General features: G+C 36.8%; 1 protein-coding gene across 1 annotated transcript; it reads left to right on the top strand.

Annotated features, from left to right (window-relative positions):
- Positions 1-14,851: 14,851 nt before the first annotated feature.
- On the top strand, positions 14,852-16,928 carry LOC142520233 (uncharacterized). Its single transcript, XM_075623237.1, has 5 exons — positions 14,852-15,652; positions 15,747-16,055; positions 16,121-16,323; positions 16,410-16,511; positions 16,599-16,928. The coding sequence occupies exons 1-5, from the start codon at positions 14,971-14,973 to the stop codon at positions 16,926-16,928; spliced, it is 1,626 nt and encodes a 541-aa protein (XP_075479352.1). The 5' UTR covers positions 14,852-14,970.
- Positions 16,929-17,468: the final 540 nt, after the last annotated feature.

Genomic DNA, 17,468 nt, shown 5'->3' with positions numbered 1-17,468 from the left:
CAATCACAGCCCTTGGACTGGATGTCTGTACCCATACATAATCATAAACCAGTCGTAAGTCACCGGGCGGAGAGGTCCTCGGTTGTTCCTACCGACTTCCAAACCCATAAGTATAAGGTGGCCACAAGACATATCGCATATATCTCAAAAATAAACATTTTATATTTTTATGCATGTAATATAATTATAACCTTATTTTTTTTTACCGGATGAGTTGGATCGTTCCCAGGCTTGCTGCGACTTACTATTAATATGTGACACATGAAATAAATCTTAACTTGATAAAATATTAACAATAGAACCAAAAACGAGACGATTCGGACCAACAACTTGATTTTTAACCATGGCTTCGTACCAACCCGAACCAACATTAAACCGACGTTTAACCATGATTAAAAATACCCCAAACATACTGAAAAATATGCATAATAACTGTAAAACACGAAAATGAGTGAAAGGAATCCAAAAACATAAAACGCTCTTTTGAGAGTCATTTTGGCACCTTTCACCGTAAATTCTCGTACGACCTCTAAACTCGACCGAATGACGAACGGCCAAAAACATGACTTTCCTAACTCATTGAGGTACTGTCCAGTCCAAGGCCATGGGCTAAAAGCCAACCAAGGACTCAAACCACCTCATGAAACCGAACTCATAGTTGCTGTCACCAACAGAATTTACAGCAACTGCTATTGCGCGTGTGAGGGGAAAAATTCAAAATTTCATGACCATTGGCTCGAACCACCAACCAGAGACTCTTACCAACATTCTAAGGCATGGCTTGGACCATGGCTAAGGGCTAAAAGCCAACCACAACCCACGCCATTACCTAAGACAACCGAAGGTATCAACCGAGTGCACCAAATCTGTGCAATGAAATGAATTGAGTTGTTTTACTGTCGTGGGTCGTTCCAGTGGCCATTTCATCAACCATGGCTCGATCTAGACATGATGAAGTGTTGTATGAACCATGGATACAGGCTAGGAGCCAACCATAATCCACACAACATCCAAAAACCGAAAGGGCATATACACAGAATTTGAAGAAACCGAAATGCATTTGTGTTGTTGTTGTGAAATTCTGAAGGATCCGTGTACCAGGCTTGGAAAGGACACCTTGGTCACGTTCTAGACATGTTAAGGGATGATTCTAACCATGGCTACAGTCCCTAAGACAGCCAAGATTTGAACTCCCACTTTAAACACCCAATGACAGAAACTTTGACACAAAACTGTAACTCATGGAAATGTTGCTGTAAATTCTTTGTTATGCTTGTATGGACTTGAACCATTGACCCAAAAACATCCTAACACATTCTAATTTATTCCTAAATGCAGCCTTGGGTGCCTGGAAAACGAGACAACCTCCTGAAGCACCAAACAATTCAAAACCGTGAGTCACAAAGAGTAAGCCGAAAAATCTGTGCAGAAACTTTTGTGTTGGTGCTGTCAAAATTTCGTTTTTACCTCATGAATCCTGAACATATAATGCTTAAAAATATTTATAGGACTTGATTGAAGAGCAAAGAAACAACATATACATGCCTGGAATTTGTTTGAAGAAAAACAAATCAAAACGACAATACGACGCGACGGGATCGGAGTTGGCTTCCTTCTTGTTCAGCTGCTGTTATTCTCGATTATTTGCTGATGCTTTCTTCTGTAATTTCGAAGGTGGGGTTGTGGGGGATGTAGGCAAGGAAGGTGAATGATTTAATAGGCGTTAAAGGTGACAATATATGCCTTAAAATGAGAGTTACAAGTGAAGCTTTGAATGGAATTTGAAATGCATTTTGATTCCCTTTTTCTGCCGATTCTTTTCTCTTCTTCTTGCTGTTGTTTACGTTTTAGTTGTTAGCATGAAGGGATTGAGGAGCTTCAAAGAGAATTATGATACATGTATTACCCCTAATTATGGAGTTTAAAAGTGGGAAATGAATGCACTATAAAAAAAACATTTAGTGGTAAATTTGAATGGGTTTGAATTGCTTCTCCTTCACTCCTTATTGCCGTTGGTTTTTTCTCATTTCTTTGCTGCATGGTCTCATTCATTTTCTAGTAAATTAGTTGGGGAGAAATGAGGTGCTTTATTGCATTTAAATTTCCTACTAATTAGAGAATTAGAATAGGACATGAATACACCATGAAGTGTAATTAGAGATAGTTTGAATGGAGAGTTATCAACCTTTGAAATATTTTAAATGTTGGTCATTATTATTAATTTGCATTGTATATTTTTATTTAAACCTTGCATTTTAATTGTTTAAGATTTTAAACCTTCATTATATTTATTTTAATGCATTAACAAATTAATTTAGTTTAGCAGCTTGCTTAGAACTTTTGCATGGCATACATGACCTCAATTTAAATGTTTAAATGCTATGTTTAATTTCTTGAATATATTTACCCTATATTAGTTCATCCCCAATTGTTTACCAATTTTACTTAAATTTTAATTAAATATTGAACCTAATACAATTTATTTACTAATTTGACTCCCATTAATTTAATAAATCCTAAAACATTCTTTTTCTTCAAATTAAATTATTTCTTGACTTAAATTAAATTTGAGAATATTTGTCTTATTATTAATCTTATCTCAAATCTCCAAACTCCAGTCCGGCCTCGCGTATTTATCCTGAAAAGATAATACTAAACATCTACCTTTAAAATAAATAATCATGATTTAAAATTTCATATTTAATTTAAATAATAGAAATTATGCATGGCTTATACGTAATCTGATTTTCGGGTCGTTACAATCTTCCCCCCTTAAATTGAATTTCGTCCCCGAAATTCGCTAATCCTCGATAATCCAAAAGTTTAGATTCTTAATTCTATTATCCCAAAAACCACGCTACCGCTGCGCTACTCTGATAAAAATTAAGTCATAGGCCGTCCTTACGTTTCTTCAATCTTAATTAGATTGCCTACCAAAAATCGCATTTGCGAATCGCAACTTAAAACGACTTATGGTAGCTTAGCTTTACTTTACGATGACCTCGAATTCTGAATTTTCTCATCGTTCCCAATATTAGAATTGGTGGTTCAAACTTTTCATGTCTTACCTTCCTTATACTATACCCGTAATGTTCAACGATCTATTACATTAGCATTTACGCAGTTCAACTTAAAGACTCTTAGCACCAAAGGTTACTGATCAACTTCTATCCTTGGTGATACACTTAAAAGTTAAATCTTATCTCAGCTCCATAACAAAATTAGTTTAAGATCCTTGAATCGAATCTTTATCTTACAGCCCAAACTTATATAACTTAACTATTTACGAGTATACCCAAAATATAAAATTGTTGCAAATCTTAAACCTCAAATAACGTTAATCCATAAAATCCAATTATACAACATCGACCTTCTACCAATATTTTAAAGCCCTTCAAGTCTAAATTTTATGCTTAAACCATTTTCTTTCCAAATACAATATAGTTGAGGCCTAAGACTCTGGACTTTCCTCATTGAAACAAATGTTGCATTCTTAAGTATCATCAATGCTTAATTAAATCTAGTGTATAAAACTTAATAAGTTATCTCATGTTAGCGATAAATTTACTCTAATAATTCAACTTCGCTCATATCACCCATAGAGTTCTAAAATTCCCATATCAAGATTTCGGATTTCTCACTCAATTAAAATCTTAATGTTAGTTCATTGGTACTCTATGTTGAACGCCTCTAATTCTTTTTTTTTTTATTTCACCCAAAACTTATGTATGAACACCTATCTTATAAATCTTGAATTCAAGCTTATGCAACCCAAATAATATTAGATAGTATAACTCCAGCCCACATATCCGCTTAGTCCCAAATTTCTTAATGACTTTCAAAATTCCTCAAGATAAGGTGTCTAATTCAATTCTTACATGCGTATATCGAGTAACCTAACCATCCATCATACTCAACTTTCTAGAAAAATCAAATTCCCCCAAAGGTATAATTCTAACTGTTAAGATCCTGGTTAAAACTTACGACACATCAAACTTAAATTCCCAAAAAAATTCTAACTCAATGTTTATCCTTATAACTTAACTAACCGATCAAATTTTACCTTAAATCGGCATCACTTTAAATCCTTAATTTGCCACAACATGATTTCACTAACGCCTAAATTTTCGTGCCTAAGATTGATTCATCCTACAATGTCCTTGGTTACCATTCCTTATAACATTATAATCCAAATATCTAAATATTTTATATTTCCTTCGAGCCTAAATAAACGAAAATTCCTACCATTGAAACCGTTCAATTCTCACTTACTACTAGATAAGTTCTCAAATTTCTTAAAATTGTAAAAATAATTCTTACTTTCCTCGAATATCGTCCAATTTTTTTTTTTCTAAATCTCGAAATTTCCACAATTACCCATGAGTACTCAGTATTTCCAATTTCATTTTATAGATTTCCCGTATCATAAGGTTCAATAGTCTTAAGTTTATTAAACCCAAAATTAATTCCCATAACACGTCTTACATTTCTATAAATACTTAAAATCCCAAGTGTTCCTCAAAAGTTCGCATTTAATCCTTAAAATTTTGAAAATTGCAACCTGACCCTTACAGTTCTCCCAATTTACATTTTGGCCCCACAACTCTTCGAAATCTGCATCATTGTCCCCATAAAATTTTCCATCTTTACCTCATTAAACTTTTAGATTCTCGAACTCAAAATTTAATCCCCAAAATTTGGTAAATTCGAAAATAGTCCCTTAGAATTTTTTTTTTCCACTTAGGTCCTCAAATTATTAGTTATTACAATTAGGTCCCTAAAATTCTCAATTCATGCAATTCCATCCTTAAATCTAACTAGGTAGAGCATGCATCCTAAATAAATTCTCATAATTAATCTTACATTTTCATAGATACTTAAAATCCTCAAATTGTACATTTATAATCTTAAAGATTGTCGTAGTCTTCGAATCGCTATTGCTTATATGAAATCCTCAAAAATTTGCTCGACTAGTAACCAAGAACCATTAATAATTTCTTAGAAATTCTACAAGTCTCAAAAGTATTCATAATTTTCAAGATTAACTTATAACCCATAAGGAGAACATTAACACTACTGACCTAAAAATTAATATAGTCAAATCATTTTCAACCTCTCCTAAAGCCCAATATTCGAATTCTTAGACATGTCCAATTTCAAACGTACCCAACATGCATAATTCCATAATTTATTTTTTTTATTTAAATAAACACTGAACAATTAAAATCTGAACGTAAAAACATTTCATGAAAACATGTTGTTAAAATAATTCATGCTTTAAATAAAATGCGTAAATGTAAAACTTACAGACCGAAGACGTGACTTCATGAGCTTCTCGAGAGCAGTAGTAGTACAACCCTTTACAAGATCATAGGCTCTGATACCAACTGTCAAGGCCCGTATTTCGTATTCGTAATTTTGCGGAATTATTAAAAATTTTATAAATAAATAATTATCTTGTCCCATTTAATTAAAGTAAACATGTAAATAATTTTAACTTTAAAATAACAGCGGAAGCAAATATTGTTTTCAACCAACAATTTAAAAATAATTCAACGTAAACATCAACTTAAAAAGAATCCAACGTATTAAAACTGAGTTTGAATAATAAAATGTACATAAATTAAATCATGAAATCATGAGGTCCTCGAGTTTACTACTGCTGTCCCAAGATCGCTCACTGGTCTCCGCCCGCGGCCTCGACCTCATCAACACCTACAACAATCAAGTCTAGTGAGTCTAAAGACTCAACATGTATATATCGTGAATAACAAGTAAATATATCATAAAATCGCATGCAACGTAAAAATAATGTATCGTAAAGCGTACGGTGAAAAGCGTATCATGAATAATTATAACTACGTGCATATCTGAAAATTCATACGTAAAAGCTTAGCTCAATAGAGCTATGTCATAACATATCATAATTTTTCTGGTAGAGATAATGTTTCTAAGCAAGTGGCCCATAACATAGCGTAAGCGCCTGATCAGACTAAACCACAGTATACCGGGCGGTAGAGATCAATCACAGCCCTTGGACTGGATGTCCGTACCCATACATAATCATAAACCGGTCGTAAGTCACCGGGCGGAGAGGTCCTCGGTTGTTCCTACCGACTTCCAAACCCATAAGCATAAGGTGGCCACAAGACATATCGCATATATCTCAAAAATAAACATTTTATATTTTTATGCACGTAATATAATTATAACCTTAATTTTTTTTTTACTGGATGAGTTGGATCGTTCCCAGGCTTGCTGCGACTTACTACTAATATGTGACACATGAAATAAATCTTAACTTGATAAAATCTTAACAATAGAACCAAAAACGAGACGATTCGGACCAACAACTCGATTTTTAACCATGGCTTCGTACCAACCCGAACCAACATTAAACCGACGTTTAACCATGATTAAAAATACCCCAAACATACTGAAAAATAAGCATAATAACTGTAAAACACGAAAATGAGTGAAAGGAATCCAAAAACATAAAACGCTCTTTCGAGAGTCATTTTGGCACCTTTCACCGTAAATTCTCGTACGACCTCTAAACTCGACCGAATCACGAATGGCCAAAAACATGACTTTCCTAACTCATTGAGGTACTGTTCAGTCCATGGCCATGGGCTAAAAGCCAACCAAGGACTCAAACCACCTCATGAAACCGAACTCATAGTTGCTGTCACCAACAGAATTTACAGCAGCTGCTATTGCACGTGTGAGGGGAAAAATTCGAAATTTCATGACCATTGGCTTGAACCACCAACCAGAGACTCTTACCAACATTCTAAGGCATGGCTTGGACCATGGCTAAGGGCTAAAAGCCAACCACAACCCACGCCATTACCTAAGACAACCGAAGGTATCAACCGAGTGCACCAAATCTGTGCAATGAAATGAATTGAGTTGTTTTACTGTCGTGGGTCGTTCCAGTGGCCATTTCATCAACCATGGCTCGATCTAGACATGATGAAGTGTTGTATGAACCATGGATACAGGCTAGGAGCCAACCATAATCCACACAACATCCAAAAACCGAAAGGGCATATACACAGAATTTGAAGAAACCGAAATGCATTTGTGTTGTTGTTGTGAAATTCTGAAGGATCCGTGTACCAGGCTTGGAAAGGACACCTTGGTCACGTTCTAGACATGTTAAGGGATGATTCTAACCATGGCTACAGTCCCTAAGACAGCCAAGATTCGAACTCCCACTTTAAACACCCAATGACAGAAACTTTGACACAAAATTGTAACTCATGGAAATGTTGCTGTAAATTCTTTGTTATGCTTGTATGGAATTGAACCATTGACCCAAAAACATCCTAACACATTCTAATTTATTCCTAAATGCAGCCTTTTGTGCCTGGAAAACGATACAACCTCCTGAAGCACCAAACAATTCAAAACCGTGAGTCACAAAGAGTAAGCCGAAAAATCTGTGCAGAAACTTTTGTGTTGTTGCTGTCAAAATTTCGTTTTTACCTCATAAATCCTGAACATATAATGCTTAAAAATATTTATAGGACTTGATTGAAGAGCAAAGAAACAATATATACATGCCTTGAATTTGTTTTGAAGAAAAACAAATCAAAACGACAATGCGACGCGACGGGATCGGAGTTGGCTTCCTTCTTGTTCAGCTGCTGTTATTCTCGATTATTTGCTGATGCTTTCTTCTGTAATTTCGAAGGTGGGGTTGTGGGGGATGTAGGCAAGGATGGTGATTGATTTAATAGGCGTTAAAGGTGACAATATATGCCTTAAAATGAGAGTTACAAGTGAAGCTTTGAATGGAATTTGAAATGCATTTTGATTCCCTTTTTCTGCCGATTCTTTTCTCTTCTTCTTGCTGTTGTTTACGTTTTAGTTGTTAGCATGAAGGGATTGAGGAGCTTCAAAGAGAATTATGATACATGTATTACCCCTAATTATGGAGTTTAAAAGTGGGAAATGAATGCACTATAAAAAAAACATTTAGTGGTAAATTTGAATGGGTTTGAATTGCTTCTCCTTCACTCCTTATTGCCGTTGGTTTTTTCTCATTTCTTTGCTGCATGGTCTCATTCATTTTCTAGTAAATTAGTTGGGGAGAAATGAGGTGCTTTATTGCATTTAAATTTCCTACTAATTAGAGAATTAGAATAGGACATGAATACACCATGAAGTGTAATTAGAGATAGTTTGAATGGAGAGTTATCAACCTTTGAAATATTTTAAATGTTGGTCATTATTATTAATTTGCATTGTATATTTTTATTTAAACCTTGCATTTTAATTGTTTAAGATTTTAAACCTTCATTATATTTATTTTAATGCATTAACAAATTAATTTAGTTTAGCATCTTGCTTAGAACTTTTGCATGGCATACATGACCTCATTTTAAATGTTTAAATGCTATGTCTAATTTCTTGAATATATTTACCCTATATTAGTTCATCCCCAATTGTTTACCCATTTTACTTAAACTTTAATCAAATATTGAATCTAATACAATTTATTTACTAATTTGACTCCCATTAATTTAATAAATCCTAAAACATTCTTTTTCTTCAAATTAAATTATTTCTTGACTTAAATTAAATTTAGGAATATTTGTCTTATTATTAATCTTATCTCAAATCTCCAAACTCCGGTCTGGCCTCGCGTATTTATCCTGAAAAGATAATACTAAACATCTATCTTTAAAATAAATAATCATGATTTAAAACTTCATATTTAATTTAAATAATAGAAATTATGCATGGCTTATACGTAATCTGATTTTCGGGTCGTTACAATCTCCTCTCTTCACAAAAAACCAACCGAAAAGACCAACCAAAGAAAGAACGAAGGAAGGAAGAAAAGGGAAGGAAAAAAGGGAATAAAATAGAAGAAAAAAGTTATACTCTTTCTGAAAAATCCCAATAAATCACCAACTATTCACCTCATATAGTAAAGCAATATAGCACTGAAGGTGACGTAAAAGAATCGGTCAAAAACAAGAAAATCAAACAAAGATATTCCGCAAAACGGCAACGGTATCCCGTATTCAAGCTAGATACTTTTCGCTCATTTTTCTTATAGCTACACACCAAACGAGAGGTTGACTTGAACATAAAGCTTGTACCTCTTGTTGTATAGATAAGGTACATACCGTCCGTCGTCCCAAAATATTGTCGGAACTAACATTTTCGGAATGCCGGAGTACCTTAGTTAGCCATACGACGATATTTAAATCTGGTATTGATGGGTTAGGAATTTGACAAAACTTTCAAAAGAAGAATTAAAGATCTTCAAAAGTTACATAATCTGGAAAAAAGCCGGCCGCGCGTGGCCGGAACCGGTACACGCGCCGCTAGATCGGCGATTTTCCGGTGGCCGAACATTCTTGGTGATATTTCCGACTTTTTGGCCAACTTTCGTAATGTTTGGAGATATATTCTAATTAATATGAATTTTGCAAACTTAAGTAAAATCAACTGGGTTAAATTTTGAACAAAAAAAATAATCTGGAAATGATTAGCTAGTTACTTAAAAAACTCTAACATATAAATATCATTCATAATACATTTTTAGGACTTGCTCCGACAAATCTGATTATTAATCAAGCCTAAACTGTAAGTTATCAGGTGAGAAAATTACTATTTATTTTTCTATTAAAGCCTTTGGCATTTGGCATGGAAATTTCAATAGTATTTATTTAATGTTCAAATATCATCTACAATTCATTTCAACTACTGATATATTTTCTTGCATATTTATGAATGGATTGATATACCATTAATGAATAGAGTCATGGACAACAGATTTCGGTTTGGAAATTGAGTCCACTGGACAACGTGGCTTCGACCCGGAAAATGAGTCCAATGAACAACGGGTCAAAATTCCCGGGTATATTGTTCATCTGAACAACGCGCACCGAATATTTCGGTCCGGAGAATGGTTCATTCGGCTCGTAAAAAGTGCTCAATTAGAACCGCCAATGTTAATTTATGAAATTTTCATTTATTTACTATTCCATTGCATAGCATTCTTAACATCTAAATTGTTATGCATATTGCTTCATGTATAATTATGATGAATCGCTATTTTAATTTATTTAAAAGTTATATATTAATTTAAACTCACTAAGTCCTCAAATACTTAACCATCTGTTTCTTCTCGTCTATTGTAATTTCCAGACACAGGAACCCCAGAATTGGAACAAGGGAAAAATAACTGAAGCTGAAATAAGAGAATTTGAAAGTTTGGATTATATGTTTATAAATAAATGTGAACTTCCGTTGTAAAATAATTGTACATATTTGAAATAAGAGTGTAAATATTTGTAGATAATCTTTAAATGATAGTAGAAAATATTTAAATTTTTTTATCTACAATATCTTGTTAATAATAATAATAGTAAAAAATAAATATAGCAGTTCAATAAAGAAAGATTGTAGAAAATGTGGCACTTAGTAAGGGAATAATTATGAATTCCTAAACCGGATGCCACAATCGATCATATGTAATGTCATTTGTGATCAAGGAAAAATCGCAATTTTTGTTCTTTGTGTTTAATATCTTTATAGTTTCGGTCGTCTATATTGTCAACATTGAGTTTTAGTCATGTATGTTTCAAGTTTTAGATTCTTCGTTGAGAATTCTGATGTGAAACTGCATACCCGAGTGTCATTTGGTACCAGGTCAGCGGTACGTCAACATATCGGAAAAACAACCAAAATCGTTTTGGACTAAATTAAATTTGAAAAACACGAAGAACCAAAATTATAAAATGAAAAAATTTACGAGATCAAAATTGCAATTTTACAATCGTTACAATGTGGACAATAGGATGTGTAAAAGTAGTAAAGTCCTATTAATTGAGATATCAAATTATAATAACGTCGCAAGGAGTTGTACTCTACCGGTTCGATCTCCTATTAATATAACTTTATCTAATGGTCGTATCACATTTACATAATTTAGGGCCCTTAAATATAATATTCGTTTAAAATGTATTCAAAAAATTTTTACATATAAAATTATTTAATTACAAGAAAAAATGTACACCATATTAATTGTAATCTCATTAATAAATTGAAATTCAAATTAAAACTTTGGTATGTGCTTTTTCTTTTCTTTTTTGGTATGTTGATTTATTAATTTTTAAAATATTGTTAAACTTTTACGATTCTTTATTTATTAAATATTTGAATTGATATATATATATATATATATAAATATTCTTTGATTCATTAGTTTAGTTACTTTCCTATCGACTCTAAAAATTTAATATTAATCTGATTATATTTTAGTTAATTAGCAAGCGCGATCCATGGATTACGTGTTCTAATACCTTAAATCCATATAATATTTGATTTATAAACAAAAAATATATACTCTATTCAATTTTTAAAGAAAATAATATAATATTATTTTGATAAATTGAAAATTATAGTTGATGAGTAATGACTCAATTTAACTATTCAATTTATTATTGAGGCCCAAATTATTAATTATAAAAGTCCAAGTCCACAATTAATTATAAAAGCCCAAGCCGACTATACACTCCAAAAAAATCTATAAATAGGAGAGGATTCTCATTATTCAAAGGAGGATAATTTTATGCTTAAACTTTTTAGCTTTCAATTAACATTTTTGAATTATTTTCACACTTGAGCGTCAGAGTGTCTACGCCGGGTAAATCCCGACGTCTCTGACGTTTGTTTGTGACGCATGTGATAACCCACAAAGATTTCTCTCCACCAGCAACTTGGACCCATTTACGAACCAGTAGAGTAATTCGGATAATCACAATTTTTGACAATATCAATAGTTAATAGTAGATATCGACTCAAATGTTGAACAAAGAAAAGACAGTGAATGAATCTTATATTATACATCCAACCATATGTTAAAGATATTGAAAAAATTACACATTCTCACTTCGATTTGAGGATGTGATATTATATATGAAAAATCAAAGTTTTGAATCAAATCATTTAATAAGATTTATTAAATATTTTTTCATGTAATTTTTTTAAAATTTTTAACCAATATTCCAAAATATTATTTATCTTTTAATAACCAGAAAGAAACATAAAATTAAAATAGATTATGGGAACCAAATTCCCCTAAAATTTAATTTGTTAGTTCATTTTACATCATACGCACTACTTATTTTATTAAATGAAATATTAATTAGTTCAACAACTAGGAAAGTAAGTAGTGACTTGCAATAAAGGCTATGTAGTCACTTCATTACTTTGGTACCAAATTTTGGTGTAGTAATACAAATACAAAATGAAAAAAAATATCGAGTAAATCGGCTTGAATAGTTTTCACTCTTCTCTACGAAATCGGTATATTTTTTTGTAAAAATATATGTAATTGTTTCGCGAGCGCTATGTGATGATTAATTGAAATATAAAAATAACGTAACTTTTTTTTAAAACTCTAATTAATATAAAATTTGATTCAGATACGAGATTAAACAACGATGTTGAATCACGTTATTCGTAGCGTTTAACGATGAGTATTTTCTATATTTCACTTATGATTTCCAAAAGAATTAAAAAAACGACAATAAATATTTAAAATAAAATTAGTTATCCTACATTAATAACTACTCTGTCCATGAGATATTTAAGAACTACCACAAAATGTAAAATATAAAAAAAATTAGTTGACTGAAAAAATTGAACCGTTATATTTTATACAGAAAATAAAATATCACAAATCCTTAAATTTTTTTTTTAAATTTGTTCTATAAACAACACTTTTCTTTTCCTTTTTGTTAAATAGTAACCACATGGGTCATTAACGGGCCCACTTGTATGGATAGCCGGCCCAATTCAGTGGACCGACAAAATTCCTTCGTCTCCGATTAGGAAGGAGAGTGGAGTAAGCAATTTTCATCTGCCCACCGTCAGAATCAGAAATGCCAGTGAATAAAACAAAATCCAATCGTACACGTGTACGGCAGTGTGTTGATCAGAGATTTTATCCACGAAATTTAATGTCATTGGGAGTTTATGAGAAGGTGTTTTTTTAAAAAAATAGGTGGCCACTTAAAATAATTGGGTAAATTGCATACATTATCATATTAAAATCTCTCGGAGTCTTAAAATTCTACAAGAAAATTCATCCACTAACTTCTCATATTTTTAAATCTCTTATTGATACTAACGGAAAATTTAGGGTCCGATTCCAGCAAGTGTCACTAGTACAGACGCAGGTTGCAAAATTGACCCGAGCCTGAAATCACGAATAAGACTGTTAGCAGGGGGCCAGGAGGGTATCCTAACGTAGCCCCTCCGACGCTAAAGTCAGTGACTGAGGATATGAGTGAAAAGCAGCTAAGGGTGCTGCTGAAAACAATATATTGAATGAATTATCATACGCTCAAACCTGGTATTTATAGGAGAATACCTGGGCCCTTGATGGGCCTGTCTTCCATTTGGGCTAGGGATGGGTCAGGGATAATGTGCTCATCCATGGGGTATCACCAGTCTCCCCCTCCTGAGTCGAACTGAATCATAGGTTCGAAGTTCGATTAATTGCGTTGTCCTCGATTTACCAGCGACGAAGGCATACCGTGTTAGAGAAACTTACTTGGTTTGTCGTCAACGAACGATATTATCGCTGCAAAAATTACGGGGATCGACCTGCCCGGTCAGGTCATGGGGGTTTGGCAGCAACGCCCCCAAAAGCTCTTCAGAAATAATCATTCGCAAGGGTGATGGCGTGCACTATCTTTCTGCCGTTCGTCAGTCTCCAAAAATTTGGAAACACATCAAATCGTAATCAAGTTCCGAAAGAAAATATATCAAATCAAATCGCAATCTTGTTCTGAAAGGAAAGATATCAGATCACAATCTTGTCCTGAAAGGAAAGATATCAAATTGCAATCCTGTTCTAAAAGGAAAGATTTGGGCTCCCCCTATAAATATAGGCTCCTTCCTCACTTCATTCTCACTTCACCCATACCGAATTTTTCACCCACGCTCACGCCCTGCTCACGCAACCCATCACCACACTCGATAGGACGCACGCACCATCACCACGCTCGCCTCTCGCTGCCCGCCGCGCCCCTACATCCTGCCCACACGCTCGCCCAAACCTCTCAACCTTGCCCATACATCTTAGCCTCGCCCTTCGCCCATCCCAAGCACCTCGCCCCCTCGCCCGAGCACACCCTCGCTTACGCCCACAGTCCCTCCGCAGCACATCGCCTCCATGCTCGGCTCGCCCTCGCCCCGCACGAGCGCTCGCCCCAGCGTGCATCCTGCCCCTCGCGCAGCTCGCCCCTTGCGCCGCCTCCCGCTCGCCCCGCCTCACGCTTGCCCGAGCGCATTTCTCCCCTCGCCCCGCCCGAGCGTCTCACGCTCGCCCGGCACACCCTTTCCCCGCACGAGCGCCCGCCCCAGCGCGCATACTACCCCTTGTGCAGCTCGCCCCTTGCAGCGCCTCCCGCTCGCCACGCCTCACGCTAGCCCGAGCGCAGTTCTCCCCTCGCCTTGCCTGAGCGCCTCACGCTCTCCCGGCACACCCTCGTCCCGCACGAGCGCTCGCCCCAGCGCGCAGCTCGCTCCTTGCACCGCCTCCCGCTCGCCCGGCCTCACGCTCGCCCAAGCGCAGTTCACCCACGCCAGCCCGCACGCCCGCACGCTAGCCCGCGCTCGAGCCCTCGGCAGGCACGCCCTCGTGCTCATCACCTACTCGCTCTCGCGATCTTATTCCTTGAGTATTTTTTCACGTCTCATCCGAGTCAGTTTTCTCCCCTATCTATTTAATTATCCTTAGCACCCATGTCTTCATCTGATTTCGAGTTTAATTCCTAGAGTGACTCCGAGAGGTTTAGCGGGTCTAGAGAGTCTAGCGAGTCTAGCCAGAGTAAGAGTTCCCTAGCTGATCCTGAATTTAACCTTGATTCTCATGAGGAGGAAGTCACCACTCATAGCCGTTTTGGTAAGGAAATTCGCCATGTGACACAACAGATGAACATATCTGACGCAGATAACTTATGGTACGGTCATTTGTCATCCCACATCCCTCCTAGTAGCGAGTCAAAGCTTAGGACTTTGTGGCACATTCCTCCCTCCCATCAGATCATCATTCCTACCTCTAAGGACCGACCCTATCTAGCTCCCAAGGGCTGCTACACCTTCTTTCAGCACCACCTTGATGCCGGTCTTCGTTTTGCCTTGTGCGATTTCCTCCAAGAATTGAGCAAGTACTATCAGGTGCATCTAGGTCTGCTCACTCCCAATGCTCTCCGCTTGATAAGCTGTTTCGCTGTGTTATTCCGGACCATAGACTTCTCTTTGAATTGCACCACTTTCTCCTACTTCTTAGTTCTGTCCAGATCAAAAGAAGGACCTTTTTATGTGACTTCTCGGTCTAGCCATAAGCTTTTCGAGGGGGCTCCTAGTCATGTGAAGGACTGGAAAAAAAACTTCTTCTTTATCCAGCCACCCAACGAATTGACTTGTTATACTGATTGGTACCCTACTTTCACCAAGCCTAAACTTTCCAAGGGTTACAAAAAAGATAAGGAGTATCTGCAGATAATGAGTGTACTAGGAGACCGATGCTTTAGCATTCCCCAACTTCTATCTGAAGATCTCCTGTGCCATGCCGGGTTAAGTCCCTCGAAAATTAAGCTGAAGGAGGATGCCGGTAGATATTCTCATCTCTTCACCCTTTCTGTCTCTCTTTTGCTTATTGTGTTCTTTGATAATATTCTCATTCGGTTCACTGTTTTTATTTGCAGGTGTTAGAATCATGAATGCCGCATTGCTTCGCGAGGTTGCGAAAAAGAAGGCTGGGAGTTCATCCTCCGCCCCCCAGAAGTCAGTCGTTCCAGCAGTCACGATGGGCATAAAGGGAGATTGTTATGCTGCTGAGGAGACGAAAACATGTTCTTGCTCTACTACTGCGAAGAGATCTGCTAGCTCCCCTACTGATGTGAAGAAGAAGGAAGGCTCATCCTCTTCCGCCCCAAAACGAGCCTCCTCTCCACCTCCTCGAGCTAAGTCCCCCCTCCATCTAGTAAGAAGAAGGCGTCCACTGATCCTAGCCCGTCAGTCCCACAACATGGTAAGCGCAAGATTTCTGAGATCTCAGTCGTATCGGTCTCTTCTACAGAAGGGTCCGGGTCAGATGAGGGGGCTCTTCCGGAATCGGGGGTACATCCTCTATACACCCTGGATTCGGCCATCGTGGGGCGGGGTCCTACTCATCTGGCTCAGAAGATAATGTATCATCTTCCTTCCGACACGGATGCAGTGTTCATGACTTCACTGTGGTGGTCTGAACTCACTTGCCGGACATGCAGCTGTATCACTGAGGTATATTTCTCCTTCTAGTCCCTAGATTGATGTCCAATACATGTTTGATTTCCTTGTCGTCTTTTTACTCTTGTCTACTTATTCAGGGCATGATGTACGTAGGGGAGTTGGTTGAGCGCGCTAACGCCACTCGATCTACTGCCTGCCAAGACTTACGCGAGGGCAAGGCCCTTCGCGAACAGCTCCAGGTTACTATTGACGAGATGAAAGTGACGCATGCTAAGGAGCTTTCGGAGTCCCAAGCTTGAGGTGATGAGCTTCTGAAGGAGAAATAGGAGCATCAGTGGCGGACAGAGGACCACGCAAAGGAGAACCATAGGCTGAAGGAAGAGTTAAAGAATGCTCGAGTTGAAGCAGCACAAATCCGAAGGGACCTCAAGCACGCCAAGGCGCAACATGCTTCCGAAGCCTCTTCATTTAAGGAAAAATTCCTCAAGTCAGAGGAGTTCAACGAGATCTGTGCCCCTAAAGCTTATCATTTCCTGGAGGTGGGTTTCGAGGGTGCAGTCGGCCTCTTCAAGGCTCAGGGCTATCCTCCGCCAGGCGCCCCTACTGACTTCATCGACATTGAGGGTTTCATAGCGAGTCTCCCACCCGATTCTTAGACCGAGCTTCTTTACTTATGTTATTTTTCATTTATGCAGACATTGTATGCCTTCTGGCCATATTCTGCTATTTTCTGAACTGCTTTACTTTTCATATTATTATGCGACTATGGATTTTATGACGTTTATATCTCTCATTTGCGCACTTTTAGTATGTACGAACTCGTTTTCGGCCATATTGAGTATTTTGCGTTTGCATTCACCGCTTATTCTGAATTTATCACTGATGATTTTAAACCACTAGGGTGAATAAAATCGGTAGAGTGTGAACTTCTCTGCTAGGCGATGCCTTAGCAGGAAAATAAAAATTCAATACCCCCACCCGCTAACTCCTCTTCTAGGTGATGCCTTAGCAGAAAAATAAAAATTCAACACCCTCGCTCTCTAACTCCTCTGCTATGTGATACCTTAGCAGAAAAATAAAATTCAAGACCCCCACGCGCTAACTCCTCTGCTAGGCGATGCCTTAGCAGGAAAATAAAAATTCAACACCCTTGCTCTGTAACTCCTCTGCTAGGTAATAACTTAGCAGGAAAATAA

This window comes from Primulina tabacum, chromosome 12, assembly GCF_025594145.1.
Source record: "Primulina tabacum isolate GXHZ01 chromosome 12, ASM2559414v2, whole genome shotgun sequence".
In the NCBI taxonomy this organism is placed as follows: domain Eukaryota; kingdom Viridiplantae; phylum Streptophyta; class Magnoliopsida; order Lamiales; family Gesneriaceae; genus Primulina; species Primulina tabacum.
The sequence above is the reverse complement of the archived record's forward strand: the minus strand, read 5'-3'. Positions and strand labels throughout refer to the sequence as shown.

Bases quoted from the DNA above. Each gene is read 5' to 3' on its own strand.
- LOC142520233 (XM_075623237.1), top strand. From the start codon at position 14,971: ATGAACATATCTGACGCAGATAACTTATGGTACGGTCATTTGTCATCC. The intron at 15,653-15,746 runs GTAGATATTCTC...TTTTATTTGCAG, and splicing joins TAAGCTGAAGGAGGATGCCG to GTGTTAGAATCATGAATGCC. The intron at 16,056-16,120 runs GTCAGTCCCACA...TCTCTTCTACAG, and splicing joins GCGTCCACTGATCCTAGCCC to AAGGGTCCGGGTCAGATGAG.